The 23,606-nt window shown below is 46.8% G+C and overlaps 1 protein-coding gene and 1 pseudogene across 14 annotated transcripts in view; both read right to left on the bottom strand.

Moving 5' to 3' along the window:
* Positions 1–13,120, bottom strand: part of EVA1C (eva-1 homolog C) — a 117,741-nt gene extending 104,621 nt beyond the window's left edge. For 5 of the 14 annotated variants that reach the window (XM_070252509.1, XM_023630021.2, XM_070252508.1 and 2 more), the window contains exon 1: positions 11,481–12,044. In XM_070252509.1, coding sequence (XP_070108610.1) covers positions 11,481–11,640 — 160 coding nt within the window. In that variant the 5' untranslated portion in view covers positions 11,641–12,044. Of the gene's footprint in view, positions 1–10,887; positions 11,063–11,480; positions 12,090–13,001 lie in introns of those variants that run through there. The other 9 variants (XM_023630018.2, XM_070252505.1, XM_070252506.1 and 6 more) reach the window with 7 other exon arrangements.
* Positions 13,121–21,369: 8,249 nt separating this feature from the next.
* On the bottom strand, positions 21,370–23,274 carry LOC100063862 (elongation factor 1-alpha 1 pseudogene; annotated as a pseudogene).
* Between the last annotated feature and the right edge of the window lie 332 nt (positions 23,275–23,606).

The following is a 23,606-nucleotide window of genomic DNA, read 5'->3' as shown; positions in this document are numbered from 1 at the left end:
CCAATAGAAAGTCACTCCCACCACGTGGGCTGGTGCTCGGTAACACTGTGAGAAATTTTCCCAGCCCAGAAGCTTATAACCTATTCCCCGTTCAGCTGGATCCGGGGGTTGAACGTGATGCTTCGGTTCTTTCTTAAAAAATATATAGTACATAATCTTCATTAACAAGAGAAGGCAGACATAGAGGACAGAATGCATACTCTACATTAAAATATATACGTGATGAGAAAAATCACTGTTCACTATTTAATGTCCTGGGGAAAAAAACAAGGAAAGAGCAACTTCATAAAAAAGTTATTCCTGCTTATTTTTATAACATCTATACCCAGAAGTAAATACTGGATGCATAGGGTATTTAGAAAAAGCAATAATGTGTCTAGGCCTGCATCCTCAAAATTGTATTGAAAAAAGAGAAGTAAGGTCTTGCAAGAGGATGCTCTGAATGTATATATAGAATATATATACATAGAAAGAAAGATAGATGGATAGACAAATATCTTTTAAGATCTTGCAAGAAGATGCTCTGAATAGGTATATATTATATACTTAGAGAGAGATAGATGGATAGTTGAATATCTTTTAAGATCTCAAAAGAAGATGCTCTGAATACATATATAACATATATATATTAGATATATACAGACAGAGAGAGATAGATGGACTGTCGAATATCTTTTAAGATCTTGCAAGAAGATGCTCTGACTATACATATGCATTATACATATATACAGAGAGAGAGAGAGAAAGATGGATAGTCAAATGTCTTTTAAGATCTTGCAAGAAAATGCTCTGAAAATGTATATAACATATATATATATTATATATACAGAGGGAGAGAGATACATGGATAGCCAAACATCTTTTTATATATCTACATACACATATGTATAAATCAAATAAGTTTCTACTTTATTGCAGAAAGCCATACTCATTCTAAAGACATACTACTCTTTGCTTAGGAAAATGATGACTTTTTATAAAAAGGGTGTCAAGGGAAGATGCGTCGATTTCTTAATACGAACCCATTCTGCACCCTCTGGTTCTATCATGTCCACATGGGCAGGAATGAGAAAGGAGCAAGGCCCTCTGTGGACGGCATTCTTGCATCACCCACTTTAAAATTAAATCTGAAACGGAGTTCTGACAGGCCTGCTATTTTCTTCAGTGCCAAGAGCCACACAATGGACCTTTTTTTTGGACAAAGCTCTTAAAATGCTTGGAGATTCAGAGGTACTGAGTCACGAAACTGTAGAAACACCGCACACCCGTTCCTGCCGGTGCCCCTGCTCACTCTTTTGGAAACAATATTATATTTTCTCTGCGTTGGGCAGAAGGAAAGAAATATTCTAATTAGAGTTGCAACCTGTTTGAGAGAGGGGTGACAGAGGAGGACAAGCTCTGACAGTGGGTGGCTGTCCTTTGGTCTGGCGGCCTCTGAGCAGGGGAGGCAGCAATGGTCTCAGAGGAATCTGTTTGATTCTCCTTCTACTCAGGTGGGCTCTACCAAGATGCTGGAGCCCAGCACCACATAAGCTTCAAATGTGCGCTCGTAAGTATATAACATTCAGCATAGAGTGGTGGACAGCGTGGCACGGATTCATCACTACGCAGATTCATTATGCCAGTTAGCACTCTTGGAAACATCGTTGAACCTGTGTCTTTAGAGAGGGTGTAATATGCAGCACAGAGAGGTGAACACAACATTTCACAGAAATATCAGTGGGTATGTGTATGTGTGTGTATGTGTGCGCCAGGAGCCGTCTGCATGTGGGCGTGCAGAGGTGGCTGAGGGTGGGAGAGAGAGGACTAGAAGGGATGGGAGCAGGAACAGAGGAGGAGAATGTGGCGTGAGGCAGCGGGAGGCCCCGAGGAAAAGCGGATCTCCACACAGGCTTAACGACTTCTTCTCTCTCCTTTTCAAAATTTCAAAATCAAATTGGCCCCCCCCCCGACATGCAATTGTTTCACTGAGGTTGTGAAATAATTGAGAGGTGTTGCAAAGGCATCCTTGCATGGCGAGCGAGGGACCGACTTCAAGTCTGAACACTTCTCAGAGCGATATTTAGTTTGACATTCATGGTGGTGAACATTCAGCTTGAAATGAGGAGGGCAAAAGGGTCAAAGACGGAAGCAAGTTCCATAGAGGAAAGAGGAGGGGAAAAGCCTGAATTCAAACCCACTGGGCGAGAGGGTTCGTAGAAGCACAGCTGTGGCTGGATTTCCATCTCCTGGGCTTCGAGGAACGGAAGCCTTGAAGAAGAATGCCACAGAGCCGTCTCTAGGTACTCCAGACTCCACTTTGGTTTTTAAAAATTTTTCCACCTTGCTCAGATTCCAAATATGCAGAAAATAAAACAAGACAAGCCTGCTGGTCTAGCCCAGAGTTCCTCAACTCCAGCGTGAGGACCAGATCATGCTTCGTGGTGGGGTCTGTCCTGTGCACTGTGGGATGCTGAACAGCAACTCTCGCCTCTCCTCACTCGATGCCAGTAGCAACCCCAGTTGAGACAAATAACACTGCCTCCAGACATCGTCAAATATCCTCGGGGGCAAAATCTCCCTGGATTGAGAATCACTGGTTTAGACTCAACCTTAGGCCAAGCTACATTTTCATCAGGTGAAGGTTGCCATCTACCATAGGATTACATGGCACTTTTTGGTGAATATCGATAACTCAACCCACGTTGAAGAGCCACAGAAGAACAGAGCAGTCTGAGACAGGGACAGACCTTTTGCCTCAAGGTGCTGATTTATGGCATCAGGGAGCAATAACACTATTTAAAAATAACTCTGGGAAAAAAAATAGTCCTGTAGGGCATGTAGCTTTAAAAACAAAAGGAAATCAGAAGAGATCTCCGATTTGCACGTGAATTCTAAAGTTTCAACAAACACAGAAACTCAAAGAGGCAGAAGAGGCAAGACCACAGACCTGCTCTGTGGAACTCTCCACAGCCTTCCAGAACCAAGTCCACATAGAGGGTCCTTTTCAACCCAAGGTACGGATGGCGCTGGGTCTTTGCATCGTGTCTGATCTGTCCACAAAGCATTCAGTGCTCTGGAAGGTGTGTTTAGTCACTCAGGCCTCGGAGGATAGAGGATAGAGGAAGGTGTTTAAAAACGACTGTCCCTTCATTTCACAATCAAATTGACAAAAAGAGGTGTGTAAGCCTGAACGTGGGTTCGGTGTACATATTTTTTTAATAGAAAAGGGACTGTAAAATTGTGTGCATTCCTCAAAGCGTATCCCTCAAAAGCTGTACAAATTGGCCTTCTAGATAAGATCATGCATTCTCATTTCCACCTGTCTCCTGTCGAACAGGCAGAGAGGGAAGAAGGCCCAGTGAGCTGGGTCTCTCTTGTTCCAGAGTCTGATGACTTATGATTTCTAAGCCTGAGAGCTTCAGAAGCCGCTGAGCACAAAAAGAAGGAAAATCTTCTACGTCAAGAGGAAGGAAAAAAGGATGTCGTAGCATAGTGCTCTTCTCAGACTGAAACACTACGCTGAAAGCTGTCACGAGAAAGCATCACACAGGCCCTTGCAGACAAAAAGGGTTATTTTACCCAGATTATTCCCCCACATTGCAGGGGGAAAGGGACTCATTTGTAATCATCAAAGGAATGCTGACAGACTTGAAACAGGATTACATTCTATTATACTCATCCGAATTAAAGATTTGTTTTGGAGATCATTCTTAGGTTTCTTCCTCCCTGCTCCTCCAACCCCAAATGAGGCAATTTGTATTCACAGGACATCTGAGGCAGACATGAAATCAGACAGTTTGCAAACATACGTTGCAGATTCAGCGGCCTGAATTTTAATATTGCCTTGTTCTCTGTGTGTGGAAAACTCGGCTCTCAGATTGAAAGGAACCCCAAGCATCACTTCACTCTCTAACTTGTTAATACAGGAGAAAATCAATTCCAGGGGCCTGAGGGAGCAAGTGATACAGGTGTCCAGAAGGGCAGGTATGGAAGTGTAAAATCTACGTATGGGAAGAGTTGTCTGGTAGGTCTGTGGACACACTACTAAACCCTCAATTCCAAGCTTGTGGTTTGGGTACCACTTGGAATGTGACCTGCCAAATCTACTATTCCTCCCTCAAACTGTTTTATCTGTGTATCCATGAACCCAGTGAGAAGGAAGCTTCCCCAGGCTGGGACTGATTCTTTGGAGTAGCCCTGTATCATATCTAGCACAGCATCTGGTACTTAAAAGATTTTAGAATATTCTTGTTCTTTGGTACTGAACTCCCATTGTGTAATCACCATGAAACTGATGGTCCCCTGGGGAGGAGTCTTGGGTACCTCAGGGCTGGAAGTCATAAGTCAGTGGGAGAGCTCAACTGGGTCAGAAAACTGTCTCCTGACTTTAGCTGCCAAAAGGACAAGATGTCTTAGAGAACACCTCTCTCAAGGCAAGGAGATGGCACTCTACAAGTAGAAAAACAGAGCGAAGAATGTGGGTAAAATGCATTAGAAGTTGTACCATTTCTTTTCTTTATATCTCAGTCCTTCCTTCTAGACTCAGTGTCCTTCTTCATGAAGTGCATCCTTTAGTAGTTCTTTCAGTAAGGATTTATTAGTGGTAAATGTGTCTTTATTTCACACTCACTCTTGAAGATAGTTTAGCTGGGTATGAAGTTCTGCACTGACAGTTTTTTTCCCTCCAAAACCTGGAAAATATTTCACTGGCTTCTGACTGTTGTTCTGGCAAAGATTTTTATAGATGACATTGTTTCTCTCTGATTGTTTTAAGACTGCCACTTTTTTTCAGTATTTTATAGTTTTAATATAATAGGTATAAATTTATTTTTATTTATCTTGCTTGGGATGCTTGAATCTGAATCTTTCATCAATTCTTGAAAATTGATCCCAAGGTATTATCACTTTGAGCGTTGCCTTTCAAACATTTTGAGTGCTTCCTTATTCTGTCTTTCTGGAACACTGACCAGATTTTGTTGAACCTTCTTTCCATACTCCATGTCTTATAAACTTTTTTTTGTATCTTTACCTCTTTTGCTGCATTCTGAATAATTTCTCCAGCTCATTGGTCTAATGCCTTGTCTCCTGCCCTCATGTACCTGTTAAGTCCTGGTTGTAAAGACCATTAAAAGACCCCAGTGTAGCAATAGGATCAGAGCCAGCTAACTTCTCTGGTTGCCTGGTCAGTCTTCATTTTTGTTGCCTGAATGTGTCTCATTTTTAGTGACTTGCTCATGCATTTAAAGAGTGTTTGTTATATTTTATTCAGCAGCTCTAGGTGTTCTGTTGGGAAAATAATTTCAGAACACCAGTTCTACCATATTTCCAGAAACAGATTTCAGATCCTATTCGGTAATCAGTTCTCTGAGGCCAGATGGTGCTATCTTTAGACAGGACATGGAACGGACAATATCTCTAAGTCCTGGCAAAGATTTGACTATGGTAGATCAAGAGATAAAAACATTACAGAAGTGGTGCTGCTCCAAAGGACTTGTAATTTATTCACCTTAGTATTAGAGAAGCTGCATGGGTTCCAATCCCCAAAGTTACTTAGTCTCTTTTTTCCTCGGTTTCTTCAATTTATTATAATAGTGTCCCCTTCATAGGATTGTGAAGATTAGACGAGTTAATCCACATGAAGTTGTTAGAACGGTGTCTGGCACACAGAGCTTTATGTGCTTGATACAGTAACACCATTTTTAACTCACCAACTTCTCTTACTTGTGCTGAGTGAAGCCAGCAAAGAAGTTACTGCCTATCCTGGGGCAGAGCTTTAACTGAGATGGTGCACACATAGGGGCCAGCGAGGGGGAGCAGCAGCATGAGGACCTCCAGGGGAAGGAGAAGTTCAGAGAGAACAGACTAGAGTGACTTGGTCAGCCCCCATCTGAGATTCTCCTTTTGTTACTAAAATCTTAGGATTTATGTTATTAAGGAACGTTATTTCCTCCCAGAAGGATACAAACACACCAGCTTATTAAAATAGCGACCCAATATCATAAACTTCACAGTGTCCTCACCCCCATTACTTAGCTCGAATGACAAGAGTATGGATTTTTGAAACCAGATAAGTACTGGGTTCAAATCCTGCCTCTAAATTTTACTAGCAGTTGTGGAACTGGGATAGGGGGCAACGGAGGGGATGGGGTGGCTAAGAGGGGAGCAGTTGTCTTTCAATGTCCATCACCCCCAAGGTGGTGCCTTTTCAAGAATTTTAAAGGTGCTGACAGGATGGCTGAGAAGATCAGTGGCCTCCAAATTTTTAAAATCACGAATCCTATCAGTAAAAACATTTTGAGAACACATCTCTCCAATATACGTACATTTAGTTTTAAGTTATGTACTGTTCAACAATTTATATGTAAATTATAAGCAAAACAACTCCTTTTTTAAAGAATAGAAAAGAAACAAATAGAAAAGAACAGAAGTTGTAACATTTTTCTCCTACATCCACTGGATTGCCTTGTGTACGCACCTGCTTTGGATGGAGTGGGATGAAAAGATGCTAAAGGAAGAAATGGGAAAAGGTCAGTCTACTCAGCGGGCAGTTGAAACAGTGGCAGTCACTCTGTGAACTATCTAGAAAGGTTAGGCAAATTGTGGCTCCTTTTTTTTCTGGCTTTGCCCCCCAACTCAGCACCCACTCAGGCCAAGTCCCCCAACCTGGCCCCATCCCTGGGCTCCTGTTAGAGTCTGCCTCTGCTCTGCTCCCCAGATAGGTGGTCTTGGGCAAGTTAGTTAACTCTCCGAGGCTGGGCTCTCATCTGTAAAGGGAGACTAATACTTACCTCATAAGGTTGCTATGAGGATGAAATCAGATAACACCATGCTTATGTGTTAACTTTTACTCCCTTCCTTTCTGTTCCTTCTCTGAAACTGCTGCTAGGCTGCCCTTTCCAATAAAGTGCCTGGGAGACCAAAGCCATCAATAATGGGGCCACTTGCTCGCCCAGACTCCTCTTCTTTGCTACAGAAAGAGATGGCAGAACACTTTTCAAATGTAGTTACTTTCCATGGAAACAGACTAACAGTTTCAGATGCTTGCTCTTCATCTCTCTTCTTCTGTGACAGCCGGACAACTCCTTCAGACATTGGGTTTGTTTTTCTTTGGTTACGAGCTGGCTTTTCACTCCATAAAATTTTTGAAAGTGAAGACAATTCCTGAATAAAAGGATGATGTGACACGAAGTCATAATAAAATGGAGAGCTCTGTGTGTGTGTGTGTGCATGCATACATGTATGTTGGGATACAGTGACAAACTGACAGCTGGGAAAATACAATCCTGACCTCCTTGGTGGTGAGCCCGGGATGCGGGTGGGGGTGGTGGTGAAGGGACACCCCCCCGTCACGCCTGTGTGCCTGTGGATGAAGTGGTGCACAGGCAGAGGCAGCCTTGCCCTCTGAACACCAGAGCGGTGTTCTCAACTCTGGCTGTACACTAGGATTGCCTGAAGAGCTTTTAAAAAGAGATCAATGCCTGGCTCTCCCCAGACCAATTAAATCAGAAGCCCTGGGGTGCTTCTTGAGCACCCACACATTTGTTTAGACTCAAGCCATTCCAATGTGCAGCCAGGGTTGAGACTCACTGCTTACCTAAACAGAACAGAAGGGTTCAACCGCTCCTAAATGGACTCCATCAGGACCTGGGTCCCACCCCGGAGGCCCCAAGATCAACTGAATTACTATTTTTCTACATTCTGACATTCTTGGCCAGTGAAATAAGGAGCTAGGGTCGGGCTCATTTGCTAGGCTGCAAATGATCTGGTAACAAGCACTATTTCGTGCTTGGGCTACTGATGGCGGGGAGAGGACATCAACCCAGAGACCCCCTTCCAGCATGCAATGACCTTTCTTTGAGGTCTGGGGACATTTGGCCCTAAAGGCTGCCCCACTCTCCTTGCTTCTCATCTCCGTTCGCTTCTGCTTCCCACATTCAGCACTCTGTGCCCTAGAGAAAACCAAACGTGTAGACATAGGTCACGACTACTTTGTGAAAAGTCAGGAGTTTTCTCTGAATCCAAGTGGGAACTAGAACAATCTTTCACCCTTTCCTTCCCTCCCCATCAGCCCATCAATCGCTTTGAACTTCTTTAAGAAGAAAGAAGAGAAAGGGAAGATGCAGGGAGAGAAGAAAAGACCCTGCTTGCTCTGAGCAGAGAGTAAAACCACCCAAAAAATGAACAAAAACTGAGGGACGTGCAAACTAAGTTGAGAGACACATTGAAATAGCACTCTTCAAGGCAGGGCAAAATGGAGAGGATCCTTCACTTTTTATGGCTGGAACCCCAAGTGGGACCTCTCTCTCCTCTCAGCCTTCACCCCTGCCGTGCTCTTTGAGCAAAGTTGATGCTGACATTATACTTTTATTAAAAAAAAAAAAAAATCAATGATCAGTTTGGACCTCTCAGGCCAAATCCTCAATTTGGGAATGCAGTCAAAAGAACAGAACTCCATCCCAAAGAGGAAAATGGATGCCAGCCAAGCACATTTGAGTATGGGATTAAGGATCAGAGGCACTAATTTTGCATGAAATGCTCCTGTCTTCCTGGGATCCGTTTTTAATGCAGTGATGATAGCCTTCCAGTGGTCGCTGGCAGCATCTCAATATCTTCAGGGATGAGAGAGAAGAGGGTGTTTGGGGAGCCTGTTTCCCAGCAGGCTTGGAGGTGATTAGCACAAGTCACGAGCGTGGAGGGGGAGGAGGAAGCCAGACACAGCTTCTGGCTTATTAAGAGTGAGACCCGATGCTGGAATCCCCAGGGCTCAAAAACCCAATGACCCAGGAAAACTACACCAGCTGACAGCCCCAGGAAAAGGCTCAAGGAAGAGCTGCAAAGAAGAGAAAGGCTTAAGCAACTTTCCAAAACTCTGCCCTGCTAATCTCCCTGGAGGCCCTACACTGTACAGACAATGGCTGGGACCCCCGATATGCTGGCAGTTTCTTTCACATGGCTATACCATCTTTCCTCCATCCCCTTCTTCACAGAGTATAGGGGTCCCAAGGTCCCTCCATCCTCCTCCCCCCCTCCCCCGCGTTTCAGTTTTTGATGTTTCCCTTTTTTAGGAAAACAAGCATCTGCATTGCCAATGCCGTTCTCCAGTGCTCTGCTATTGTAAAGCTCCATCGGAGAGAGTCCACTGTCTCTTTACAGGCACTGGTTTCCACACACCCCTCCAAGTTCATAAAAAGGAACAGGACCGCCTGTCCCCGGGAAAGCAGGCATCAGGCTTTGAGGACTTGGGTGTTGGGGGAGGAGGGGGTGCTGGAATTATGTGATCAGGATCCACTGGTTTGACTAAAACATTCAGCCCAACACTCAGACTATCTTTGGAGCTTATGAATTTTCCTTGATGCCGTATATCACATGGTTAGGGGGTCCCTAAAGGTTCGTTAAGTTTCAAGGGAAACTAATCAACTTTGGAAGACTTCATCTTTCTTCCCTGGACCTTTTCTCATGTTTCTCTGATGCCAACACAATACAGAATTCAAATTTAAACTTGAATGTGTCTCTGGTTTGGGAGGACATTATTTTTCTCTTCTTCTCCCAAAAAGGCAACCTGGCACTCTCTCCCCAGTCCTCAGATCTCTGGAGGGCAGGGCTGACCAGAAGAAAAATGGGGGCTGCTTGTGGATGGACCTGGCAATATCACCACCTACCTACTGCTGGCTCAGGAAGTTTTAAACCCTGGAATTCCGGTTCACACCAAAAGCAAAAGGAAATTCCTTTTATCATTTACATAATTCAGAAGAACATGTACCAAAGCATCTATGTATCAAAGCACCCATTTCCCTTAGGATGCAGCGTCCCTGTTCCATAGCTCAGGTTTGCTCACCCTCTGTAACAGCTGCCACACACAGAAAATTCTAAACTTGGGTGGTAACCTATAGACCGCTACAAGTATTACAATTGCTTCACTGAAGAAACAAACGCAAAGTGTCTATAATCTGGGAAAACAATCTAATGGTTACACTGCAATTTACCTAAAGCAATATTTGTTCAGTTGCAATGATGTCACACACACAAAAAGCTTGTCTGCTTTCACTTCTTTCCTTAACCATATTCAGAGCTAGACGGTAGCTGAATTCAGAACTGCTCTTCCATAGCTTAAATCAGCAAATCAGGACTTTTCTAGCAGCCAAGAAAGTTCTATTACCAAAAAAAAAAAAAGTCAATAACACTTCAAAAGCATTTCCCCAGCACATTTAAAATCCACAGCATTCTGATGCTGTGGTGCTCGATTTTAAGGACCACGGTTTGCTTGCCAAATAGGCATATTTTGGCTTCCTCTGCTTAGGTAGAAACACTGCCTTGATATTAAATATTCAAAGCAAAGAACCTCTGACCTAAGGGCTCTCAGCTAACAATGACATTCTCTGTAAGTAAACTAGAAACTCAACTCAGCTTCTGGTTTGCCAGGGTTCTCTGCCATGTACTAGTCTACTGCACACACAGGGCTGAGGAGTGACTCTGTTTACCATGATTATTTTGCAAAAGACCCTGCTGGCAGGGCCCTGCCGTGATATGCAAAACCTGGACTTGGCAGAAGATCCCGGAGAAGGGGTAGAGTGGGATTCAGAGCTGCTTCCTGGGCCGGGCAGGGGCTGGGAAAGGCTGAAGGCCTCCAGCCTGGTCAGAGGGAGACCCATGTCTGTTACAATTGCAAGGACGTTTGCGACTCTGAGCAAGGGCAGCGGTAATATAAGAACGCGGCTCCTATAGCCATCATCAACCCAGAAACTTCTTTCACTTTGCGGCGCCACACCTACAACCCCAGAACTACCTCAGATCAGCTGCCAGAGCCTTGGTCCGAGTCCCCGGAAAGAAAAGCCTCACCGTTTACCGGGAGAAGGAAGTCGTTATTGTTTAAGGGTCACTGGGACTGGAGAGGGGGGACGCTGGTACCTTTTGGCGATCAAGTCATGCCCCTCAGTCTCCTCTCTGTTCGGTAAACTTCTGCTCATCTCTCACCGCTTCTCTGGCGGACCTCCCGTCCCCGCGGGGTTCCCTCCCAGCCTGCCGGCGCAGACTTTAGGTCAGGTAACTCCCGGGCAAGTCTCATTACGTGGACACCTGGGAGGCTGGCTGGGGCGCACCTGGACTACGCGGGTGGTAAACCAAATGCAGCTCGTCGGACCACAACACGTGTATTTTACAGCGCTGGGCGCGGCAAAGGGCTCAGCTTCGGGAGCCTCCAGAGGACACGCATCCCTCAGAGTTGGGTCGCTGATGCCGGGAAACTGACGAGGTCAACAGCGGGGCGAGAAACTCCAAATACTGTTACCCACCTTCCTTCTAGAGGGGCTCCCCTGCCACCACCCCAGACGCAGCCACCTATATATACCAACGGCTCACACCAGGCAAGAAAACTGGCTATGAGCGCGCCCCAACTTTAATCCAACCTGGCCGTGCCCCCTTCGGGCGGCTGCCCCCAGCCGAGGGCTCACCTGGGCGCACCGCGGCGCCGGGCGCGCAAGGCCAGAGACCGCGCTTCTTACCCGAGAAGTCGGTGAGCGCTGCGATCTCTTTGGAGCAGACCAGGACAGTGCAGTAGAAGAGGCGCAGGAGCTGCCCCGGCGGCTCTACCTGCCTGCGGAGGCCGGGATGCTGCGCGGGCTGAGGCGCGGGAGGCGGGCGCGCGTGTCCCGGCAGCAGCATGGTGCGCGGCGCTGCGGAGCGCGGGCGCGGGCCCGGGGCGCGCGGGGGGTCGCTGGGCGGAGAACAGCGTCACATGGCGGGGCGAGTTGGTGGCCAGCCGGCTTCGCCGCCCCCCGCCACTCCCCAGCCTCGGCTGCCAGAGCCTCCTTCCCGGCGCGGGCCAGCACCGGCTGCCCAGCAAAGGGGAGGGGGCGGAGAACCGGGGCGGGGCCAGAAGCCCTGGGAAGGATCCGCGCAGTTTCCCCGAGAGGAAATCTCCGCTGCCGCCGCGCGGGAGGAAACGAGGGGGGCCGAAGGGAAAGTGTAGCCTTCGCGTGCCCCGCGGCAGCGGAGGCCGGTCCCTGGCGCACTGCCCGCCGCGGAGGGCGCCCCCCACAGCGTGCCGAGGGCCGCGCAACTGGAGCGCCTTCCACGCCCGGGTCCCCGCCCCGGAGACGGCCCGGCACCCCTGGCCCGGCCTGCGCGGGCCCGGTGCCAGCCTCGCCCTGGCCGCCGGAGGAGCGCGGCCGGTGCCGGTGACGCACTTCGGAGCCAGCGCCGCGCGTGGAGCCCGAGCGTCCCCGGGGCGGGGCCGGGGCCGGGGCCGAGGCTGTGGCGGGGGACGCGAGAAGGTGGGGTCCTGGAGGTGTGAGACCGCGGAACTGAGGTCCCTGCGACCCGCCGCGCTCCGTGTGCAGAATCACCAAGCACGCATAGTTAGCCCCATTTCACGGAAGAGGAGACTGAGACCCCGCGCATTGCCCAGGCTTACGCAGCCAGGAAAGGAACGAGCTTGGGGGGAGGGAGGGGTCTCAAAATGGGTCAAATGGCTCCAGAGCTGGTGCCTTTCTCTCCGACTACGCTTCTTTTGGGTGCCGGTTGTCTGTAGCGCTCAGAGGATCTGACACTGGACCGGCAGAAACAGCCACCGAGCGCTAATAATTGGGCTTTGTTTTAAAATGGGCCACAGCATCTTTCCGAACCTCTCGATTACGCGCGGCGTGGACGTTTGGACGCCCAGCCCGTGGGCGAGGAGCTGATTTCTTGGCCCCGGCTCGGGGGAACCGAGGACAAGTGCGTGGGGGCTCCGTGGCTGCGCGCCGGGTGCGGGAACCTGGGTCCAGCGACCGAAACCCCGCGCGCCGCGCGTGGCGTCCCGGCCAGGCGGCGCCGGCGGGAGAGAGGGGGCCCAGGCCGGCGGGCGCTCCGCATAAAGTGTTCCCGGACTCCGCGGGAGGCCCTGCCAAATTCGCGCGGGCCTGACGCGGAAATGCAGATAATGAGGTCCCAGGGCGGGCCCAGGCTCACTGCCCCGGCCGGCCCGAACAGCCCCGCAAACGCCGCAGAGCGCGGAGGGAGGAGGCGGAGACGCGCTGGCTTACCTGGAGGACCGCGAGGACGCCGGAGGGCTGGATGACATTGGGTCCCACGCGGTGTTGCAGCAAGGGCAGGGTCGGCTGAATTGGGATTCTCGGCCCCTTCCTCCCTGTCGCGGGGTGGGGCGGCAAGCGCTAAACGTCAGTATTTGTGGAGTGGGACCCGGTTGGCCAGGCACAATGCTTTTAAAAATCTGCATTAAAATACTCAACTTTCTCAATAACCCGCGGACTTATTAGTATGCGCTTTCTAGATTGGGGAAACTGAGTCTGGGATGGTGAGTAAGGATACCTAACACTTAGGAGCCACTCAGTAAGTAACCTGTTCTCAAAACTTAGGTCCCTCATATACTCTCCATTCCCTCCTTTCATTCATCCATCCTGTTTAGATACGAATTGGGTAGCTTTGTGTGCCAGATCCCATGCTAAGGGATGCTGGCGCCGCTGGGGATGCTGGCACAGGAAGGGACCCATGCTGCCTCAGGGCTGGGGGCTGCCACCACTGTCCTGTAGGTTTGCACTCCTTCCAGCTGCCAGCGTGGGCGCTGTTACTACCCGTGAGAGCTCCCCTGGGGTTCCCTATCTGTGAAGTGCTCAGGCTTGTTGTGAGTCTTTAAGGAGTTGATACAAGTGACATGGGTGGGACAGGGCCTGGAACTAGTGAGTGCTCAGTCCATATTAGTCATTGTTACAGCAAGGAAGGCAGGCCTTGAACAGGTAATGCCGAGTGAGCTGAGAGTCCTGAATGACAAGGGGCCAAGGAGGCAAAAGAGGGGAATCTGAGCAGAGGGAGGGAGGGTGGTGTTAGGGACCTTTATAGCGCAAGATGGATGAGAAAGATGGCAAGAGTTGGCCAAGAAAAAGCTGGCAAAAGCTAGGTGTTTGAGGAGGGTGAACATTTTAGAAAAAGGAACCAGCATGTGTGAAAGCCAGAAGAAGCATGGCTCCAGAGAAGGATGGAGAGAAGTCTAGAATGGATGGAGCAGAGAGAAAAGGGAAGGACGAGGTGATGTGGAGACGTCGGCAGCCGGAGCTCGGGGACCCGGAGACCTTGGTGAGCACTTCCACCTTTATCCCCCCCTTGTGAACATTCCGTCTTTATCCTAAGCCAGCAAAGGGTTCTAAGCAGATGAGTGACCTCATCAAGTGTATGTTGATAAAAATTACTCTGGCTGCTGAGTGCGGCGGGACTGGAAGGGTCAAAAGTGGGTCCAGGGATCATATGCCCAAAAGAATTGAAAGCAGGGACTCAAACAGGTGCTTGATGCCAATATTCATTGAAGCAGTATTCCCACTAGCTGAAAGGTGGAAGCAACCCAAGTGTCCATCAACAGATGACTGGATAAACAAAATGTGGAATATTATTCAGCCATAAAAAGGAATGAACGTCTGATTCACAGTATAACATGGATGAACCTTGAAAACATTATGCTATGTGAGATAACCCAGATGCAAAACCATGAATATTGTATGACTCCACTTACATGAAATATACAGAATAGGCAGAATCATAGAGGCAGAAATTAATTAGAGGTCACCCAGAGCTGGGAGAAGGGGGAATGGAGAGTTATTGCTTAATGGGTACAGGGTTTCTGTTTGGGGTGATGAAAAAGTTTCAGAACTATATAGTGGTGATGGTTGCACAACATCGTGACTGTAGTTAATGCCACCGAATTGTACAGTTAAAATGTAAATTTTATGTTATATGTACTTACCAAAACTTCAAAGCAATTAATAATGAAATATGCCAAACCTGTTGAACTGTACACTTTAATTTTTTTTTTGAGGAAGATTAGCCCAAGTCAGCACCAATCCTCCTCTTTTTGCTGAGGAAGACTGGCCCTGAGCTAACATCTGTGCCCATCTTCCTGTACTTTATATGTGGGATGCCTGCCATAGCATGGCTTGACAAGTGGTGCATAGGTCCATGCCCCAGGCTGGTGAACCCCAGGCCACCAAAGCGGAACATGCAAACTCAACTGCTGCACCACCAGGCTGGCCCCTGAACTGTACACTTTAAATGGGTGAGTTGTATAGTATGTGAATTATATCTCTATAAAGCTGTTTTTTTAAAAATAAATAAATAAATAACAACAAAATGGGTCCAGGGAGATGGTCAGGAGGGGAGCATAGCCATGCACTGGACTGGGGCTTTGCAGGCTCAGAGAGAAGGGGAAAGTGGCCAAAGTGGGAAGACGTTTGGGAAGAGTGGGCAGTGCAGTGTGACCGAGCGCTGACTGAGTGGGACATAAGAGAGAGGAACCCGCCTTCTTTCTGCGTGGCCCCTCAGCCAATGGCTCTTCAATCAGATTTTAGTCCTAACCTGATTTGTTTAAGAATTTTGGAATCGTGCAAGAAAATTAAAGAATTCCATTTCTCTTCCTCTCTGGACCCCATACTTCCTAGTCCCTTTGTGCCCCCAACGAAATGGAAACCAATGACCTCCCTGTCCCGTTTCCTTGTCTTTAAATATTGTACAGCCAAATACCTAAACTTTGGGGTGCAATAAAAACTCAGGACAGGAAAATGGGGAGGGAAGCACAGGCTTCAACAAAGGGGAAACTCTTGTAAAATCCACCTGGGGCATGACGAGGAATGACCTTTTCCACCAAGGCAGTTTTCCCCTAAACTCTCTCCTGTGACGGAATTTAAAAAATAAAAAGCAGTCATAGCTTGGTTGTTCAGCACAGTCAGAGGAGCCGCAACCAAAGCGAATCCAGGCTGAAGAAGGGTGAGCCAAGTCATAAAGTGCTCCCCAAACAGTAATACTCACAACAGCCCTTCGAGCTAGGTACTAACCAGGACCAGCTACATACTTTACTGGCCCGGCGCAAAGCAAAAGTGTGGGGCCCCTGGGCGCTGCCCGGTGGCCCAGTGGTTAAATTCACACACTTCACTTTGGCGGCTTGGGGTTCTCTGGTTTGGGTCCTGGATGTGGACCTACACACTGTTCATCAAGCCATGCTGTGGTAGGCGTCCCACGTATAAAGTAGAGGAAGATGGGCACAGATGTTAGCTCAGGGCCAGTCTTCCTCAGCAAAAAAGAGGAGGATTGGCGGCAGATGTTAGCTCAGGGCTAATCTTCAAAAAAAAAAAAAAGAAAGAAAGAAAAAGAAAAGAAACTGTGGAGCCCCTTGTTCGAAAATCATTAAGATAATTAAAAAAAATATATATGTAGCCCATGTTCATTGCAGCATTATTTACAATAACCAAGATATAGAAAGAACCTAAGTGTCCCTCGATGGATGAATGGATAAAGAAGATGTGGTATATATACAACAGAATATTATTCAGCTATAAAAAAGAAGGAAATCTTGTCATTTGTGACAACATGGATGGACCTTGAGGACATCATGCTAAGTGAAATAAGTCAGAGAAAGATAAATACCATATGATCTCACTTATATGTGGAATATTAAAAAAAAAGAAACAAAACAAAATGAGCTTATAGATAGGGGGAACAGATTGGTGGATGCCCAAGGCATCGGTAGGGGGTGGGCAAAGTGGGTGAAAGGGATCAAAAAGCACAAACTTCCAGGGGCCAGCCTGGTGGCACAGCAGTTAAGTTCGCATGTTCCTCTTCAGCGGCCCAGGGTTCACTGATTTGGACCCCGAGTGTGGACCTACGCGCCACTTGTCAAGCCATGCTGTAGCAGGTGTCCCACGAATAAAGTAGAGGAAGATGGGCACGGATGTTAGCTTAGGGCCAGTCTTCCTCAGAAAAAGAGGAGAATTGGCAGCAGATGTTAGCTGAGGGCTAATCTTCCTCGAAAAAATTAAAAATAAAAAAATAAAAAATAAAAAAAGTACAAATTTCCAGTTATAAAATAAATAAGTCCTGGGATCTAATGTACAGCATGGCAGCCATAAAGTACCGTATTGCATATTTGAAAGTTGCTAAGAGAGTAGATCTGAAAAGTTGTCATCACAAGAAAAATAATTTATAACTATGTGTAATGACGGATGTTAATTAGACTTATTGTGAAGATCACTTTGCAATATATACAAAAATCAAATCATTGTGTTGTACACCTGAAACTAATATAATGCTATATGTCAATTATCCCACAGTAAAAAAAATATTAAGAATTTCAAGATAGTGACAGCAGGGCCAGCCCGGTGGTGCAGTGGTTAAGTTCTCATGTTCCACTTCTCTGCGGCCTGGGGTTTGCTGATTTGGATCCCGGGTGCGGACATGGCACCACTTGGCAAATGCCATGCTGTGGTAGGCGTCCCATGTATAAAGTAGAGGAAGATGGGCATCGATGTTAGCTCAGGGCCAGCCTTCCTCAGCAAAAAGAGGAGGATTGGCACTAGTTAGCTCAGGGCTAATCTTCCTCAAAAAAAATAAAAAGATAGCGACAGCCGATCGTTAAACCAGTTTGGGCTTTGGGCATGGGGCCCTGAGTGATTGTGCAGATCCCACGCCCATGGTGCCGGCCCTGGTACCGCAGGCATCTCCCTGTCTCTGAAGGGAACCTAGCATGCAGACTCACACCTCACCTGTGGCAGGATTTGAAGCCTCTTTCACTGCAAAGGCGCAGAAATTAGGGGATGGATGCCGAGATGGAGTAAAATAAGTGTCCCTTTCTATGCGATGGCACCCTTGGCGATCTTGCCCCTTCTTGCACACGAGTTTGAGAAGTGCCTCCATAGCCACGACATTCGTTCTGTGTGTGAGAGGCATCCTTGCAGGACATTGTAAGTTATAGGTCTTAATTCCTGACTTTTTTTTCTTTCGAAGCAACCCCGCCCCTTCTTTCTAGTTCTAAGTTGCATCCCTATTCTCCCTCTTTCTTGAGATCCTGGTTACCTCCCTCCCCACATAGCCAAGCATATTTCGAAGGATGTTGTGTGCTGGGCGCTCCAATTCCAGCCCTGAGCTGTCCTCTCACCTGTACCATCAAGGGAAGGATTTGGGCTTTCAACAAAGACAGGCTGCAACCGTTCGGAGAAGACATAAGCCCCCATTTGTCAGCCTCAAAGAAACCAACCTTTCAGCTCAGGAGAGGGAGGCCAAATGTTGTCCAGAGCTAAAAAGGCTTATTTTTAGAAAGCAACAAATGGTGGTTTGTTTATAGAGCTGGCACCAAAAAGCCGCATCAATAGCAGAGAGCCGGCTCGCTGAGGACTGCGAACACAGGGGCTGCACTAGAAAGCTTGTGTGGGGAAAGTTTGGCCCAAAAGCCTACGGAAGGAGGCCTTTAAGAATATGGGTGCAGAACTGACATCCGTGCAACAGTCCATCCAAGGTCAAGGGCGTCGATCAAGTGCTGTAGCATCTCCTCTGCCACTGGTCCCACGGAGGAGCCTCTCACGGAGGAGCCACCCATGGGGGCATTTGACCTCCCAGCCTCCCATTTTTTCACATCTGCAAAATGAAAAAGTTGGACTCTGCAGTCCATTTTGACTCCAAAAGCCCATAACCTATTTAAATTAGACGTAGGATTTCAGGAAATTGGGCTAAATCTGTACTGCTTCCTTGACGCTCTCTAACGTTTTCTTAAATACAAGTTTTCGTTTATTTTTAGAATGTGCTATCAGTTTGCTTATATGTGATTCATATTTTACTCTTCGTAAAAGAAGAATGCAGCGCAAGCAAACTTTTGGGGGTTCCTGGAGCATTGTGAATGACTGAATTCTGATCCATGGGAGTTTTCAGTGGGAGATTTCCCAAGTATTCAAAGTGGTAAGCTCAGTTTCTGGAGGAGGGTGTGGAGTCCACCCTGGGAAAAGGGACACTTCCTCCTCGCTCCGAGACTGGAAGGTGCTGGCCTCCCGTGGAAGCCCTGAGGCTGCTTCTGCTGCCAGTGACTCACTGCCTTCAGCAAAAACTGCAGGGAATCTGGCCCTCCCTGAGCCCTCCCTGAGAGCGAGGGGCAGTTTGCTCCAGAGACCCCAACCCCCTCTCTGCCCTCTTGTCTTGTCCTTGCTTCCCCACCCGGGGGGGTGGGGTGGGGCAGGCACTCTTCCTACCCAGTTCTCTGCGTTCAGAAAGGAAAGTGTGCCGAAGGAAGGAAGGCTCTGAAAGACCAAGCTTGGCCTGTCAGCTGACATAACCCACTCTGGCCCACTCTGTCGGCCTCCTCAGTCCTGGCTCATTTCCTCATCCTCTTCCTCTGTCCAGAAGCATCCCTGGTTCTCAGCCTTCTGTGACGTGCCTGAGTTCTGGGGCCTGGCTTCCCTCCAAAATGCCAGTCAAATCTCAGCTCTTCAAATCCTCAAAGGCCTCACACTATATAACCTTTACTTTTTTAAAATTACTTTTCACTGTGGCAAAATACACGCAACATAAAATTTAGCATCTTAGCCATTTTAAGTGGTTAAACGTATAGACCACATTGGCTTCTCTCGTGACTTTGTCTCTCCCAGAAGGAAGAAAAGAGAAGGGTAGTCATGGATTTGCCAGTTGGTCTCCCTTTGGTCAACAGTAGCAAAAACCCTTCAGCAAAGGTCTCAGGGTGGTGAGGGAGAGGCTGGCGGGCTGAGGACTGTGGGGCACCGGTGCTGGGAAGAGGAGAAACCTGGAGCTTCCCCCAAGGGGGATGCACTGGGACCTGTCAATGGCGCCCTCTGTAGGTGAGAATCTTAATTTATGTCTTAGGAATGGCGACCGTGGCCCATGAATTTCAAAGACCAATTTTTTTATTGTGATAAAGTTTACCATTTTAATCATTTTTTAAGTGTACCCTTCAGCGGTATTAAGTACATTCACGTTGTTGTGTAACCATCACTTCCCTCCTTCTCCAGAACTTTTTTCATCTTCAAAAACTGAAATTCTATTCCCTTTAAACAATAACTCCCCATTTCCCCCTCCCCCCAGGCCTGGCAACCACTGTTCTACTTTCTGTCTCCATGAATCTGACCACTCTAGGTCCCTTATGTAAGTGTAATCATATAGTATGTCTTGTTTTGCTTCTGGCTTCTTTCACTTGGCCTATATCTTCAAGGTTCATCCATGTTGTGGCATGTGTCAGAATTTCCTTCCCCTTTAAGGCTGAATAATATTCTGTTGTATGGATATACCACATTTTGTTTATCCGTTCACCTGTCCATGGACACTTGGGTTGCTTCCACTTTTTGGCTATTGTGAATAATGCTGCTTTGAACATGGGTATACAAAATTTTTTTTTAATTTTTAATAATCATTCCCAAGGGAAAGCTTAAAGCTACCAAAAAGAAAATAAACCCAAGTCTATCGAAAGGAATTCAGAATCAACGAAAGTGAGCTCCAATTAAGGGCACAGAGCAGAGCTTCCCAAACTGTCTCAGCTCAGAGCACCTTTAGTGTCGCAATGATTTTTCACAGTGCCCGTGGGGCAAAAAAATAAAAAAATTGTTAAATAGCTAGACCCAAACAACTAATAAATATCTATGTTATAACAGCTAAGTAGCTGTTTGAAAAAAATACACGTTCATTGAAAGAAAGAGTATTTTAATTTCATTCTTAACCACAGTCGTTTACTAATGGGGTAGGTGCACCTGTTGGACATGTCGCTCTTTCTCCAGCCTTGAAATTAGACTGGACACCACCACCCTCATTTTCTGTTCCATGTTGATTTTTCTTGCTACTTGCTTTTTATCGCAGTGACCACTGAAACCCCAGCTTTGTGAAACTATGGCATCTTTGAAAGAAAAGGAGGACAATCTAATGTTGAAACGGTGAACTACCTTGAGTTAGTTAGCAAGAGATGTCAGGAATTGCTGTATTTCCTTCTACTTATAAGAACATTCCCAGGCAATCTGTGAGTTTCTTGTGGTGCCCTGGGCTCCTTGGCACCCAGTTTGGGAACTGAAAAACCAGACAATTCGAATCCTGCAAAGACCTCACCGTGTCAACAAGGGCTTCACAAACTGTTCCAGGTCAACTTTCCAACTGACCTCATGTTTACCGCTCTGGGCCTCCCTCCACTGCCCACACACTGGCCCTTCTGCAGTTTCTTGACCTCTCTGATCATGTTCTCACCTCAGTGCCTTTGCATTTGCTGTAGTTTCTACCTGGAACACTCTCTCCCCACGGTTGGCCCTGGCTCTCCTCCCTAACTTGTTCAGGGGTCTGTGTTTCCTGTCCCCCCAACCACCCTCACCTACTTTACTCACCTCCAGAGCACTCAGGGCCACCTGCCTGCCATTCCATCAGTCTTTCTGCACCCTAGGATGTAGTTAGCCCAAAACAAACCTCTGAAAATATAATTATGTTTGAAATTAGTGGTCTCAGATTACTTCAATCGTAAGGAAGCAAAATTGTAGTGTTGCTGCAATTAAAATGCTAACGAACGCAAAAGGAAGTAAACTGAATAATAAAGACCAAAGAAAGTAAAGGAAATAATGCAAACGGACAAAATTGTCACAATTTAATCTAGCAAGCCAGGAATACTCAGAGAGGAGATGTCAAATGAGGAGAAGATGACAGTGTTGTGGCACTGGCACTCGGCTGCTTCTGGAGACCTCGAAATCCAAATTGCTCCCGGACATGTGAGAAATCAACTCCCCCTCGGGAGGGAGGAAAGTCAAAGTCATGTTGCCAAGAGGCAGCGCACAGCAGGCTGGGAGGGCTTTGTGGCTGTGCTTTGTAATCTAAAACATCATCCTTTTCCCATTGATTTTTGGTGCCGCTTTTTTTCCTCCTTAAACTTTGTTTTAACGGATCTCAAAGTTCTGCAACAGATTTTTGGTCGTTTCCATTAACAAGTGTTGATTTTAAAAACTAATAACGTAAAACTGCCACACACACACACACAGAAACAAATGGTCCACAAAACATTGTCCCTTCCTTCTGGAGGTTTTACCATGCATTCTTGTCATTAACCAGTCTTTTACTATTAAACTCAAATGGTCAATCCAGACAAATAGTTCTGAGACCATTCTTCCACCCCTGATTAAGATGATGGGGGTGGCAAATATTAGGGATAATATTCATTTAGCTTTTTGAGCCTTCCGGACAGACTCGGTGACCTTGCCAGCTCCAGCAGCCTTCTTGTTAGCTGCTTTCATGACAGCCATAGTAACTGCCTGTCTCATGTCAGTAACAGCAAAGTGACCCAGAGGAGGACTGTCAGAGAAACTCTCAACACACATGGGCTTGCCAGCAATCATATCAATGATGGCAGCATCACTAGATTTCAAGAATTTGGGGCCATCTTCCAGTTTCTTCCCAGAACAGCAATCAATCTTCTCCTTCAGCTCAGCAAACTTACAAGGATATGAGCTGTGTGACAATCCCTCACAGGCACGTATTCAGCACTGATTTGGCCTGGATGATTCAGGGTAGTTACTTGAACCGTGAAGCCAGCTGCTTCCATGGGTGGGTCATTTTTGCTGTCATCAGCCACATTGTCATGATAAACATCTTTGACAGACACGATCTTGACATTGAAGCCCACATCGTCTCCAGGAAGAGCTTCTCTCAAAGCTTCATGATTCATTTCAACAGACTTAACTTCAATTGTAACGTTGACTGGAGCAAAGGTGGATTTGAGAACACCAGTCTTTACTCATCCCATAGGGACAGTACCAATATCATCAATTTTGCAGATGACCTGGAGGGGCAGACAAAAGGGCTTGTCAGTTGGACGAGCTGGTGGCAGGATACAATCCAGAGCTTTAAGCAGCATGATTCCACTGGCATTACTATCTTTATGGGTGAATTTCCATCCCTTGAACCAAGGCATGTTAGCACTTGGCTCCAGTATGTTGTCACCATTCCAACCGAAATTGGCACAGATGCTACTGTGTCGGGGTTGTAGCCAATTTTTTTAATGTGGGTGCTGACTTCCTTAATGATTTCCTCGTATCTCTTCTGGCTGTAGGAATCCATTTTGTTAACACCAACGATTAGTTATTTCACACCCAGTGTATAAGCCAAAAAGGCACGCTCATGGGTCTGCCCATTCTTAGAGATAGCTGCTTCAAATTCACTGACACCAGCACCAACAATCAGGACAGCACAGTCAGCTTGAGACATGCCTGTGATGATGTTTTTGATAAAGTCTCTGTGTCCTGTGGTATCAATGTTGGTCATTTAATACTTGCCAGTCTCAAATTTCCACAGGGAGATGTCAATGGTGATACCACACTCATATTAACCTTTCAGTTTATCCAAGACCCAGGCATCCCTTCAGGATCCCTTCCCCAACTCAGGAGCCTCCTTCTCACGTTTTTTAATGGTTCATTTGTTGATCCCACCGCATTTGTAGATCAAATGGCCAGCAGTGGTAGACTTGTTCAAATCTGCATGTCCAATGACAACAATGTTGATTTGAGTCTTTTCCTTTCCCATTTTGGCTTAGATTCAGCAGTGGTTTTCACAACACCCATGTTCTGGTGGCAAACGTTGTGAGAAAGTGGTACCATCTTTATCATATATCAAGTCCCTATATGTGCATGTGTCTTTGTTTGGCTTTGAATAAACTTTTTATTTTGGCGTAATTCTAGGTTTACAGAAAAGTTGAAGAGAGAGGGATTCTGTACATCTTCATCTAGTTTCATCTAATGGCCATATTTTTCCTGCTTATATGGTGCATTAGTAAGAAATAAATTGGAAATCAGCATTGGTACGTTGATATTAACTAAACTCCAGACTTTATTTCTATTTCACCAGCTTTTCTCCTA

Source organism: Equus caballus, chromosome 26, assembly GCF_041296265.1.
Source record: "Equus caballus isolate H_3958 breed thoroughbred chromosome 26, TB-T2T, whole genome shotgun sequence".
In the NCBI taxonomy this organism is placed as follows: Eukaryota; Metazoa; Chordata; class Mammalia; order Perissodactyla; family Equidae; genus Equus; species Equus caballus.
The sequence above is the reverse complement of the archived record's forward strand: the minus strand, read 5'-3'. Positions and strand labels throughout refer to the sequence as shown.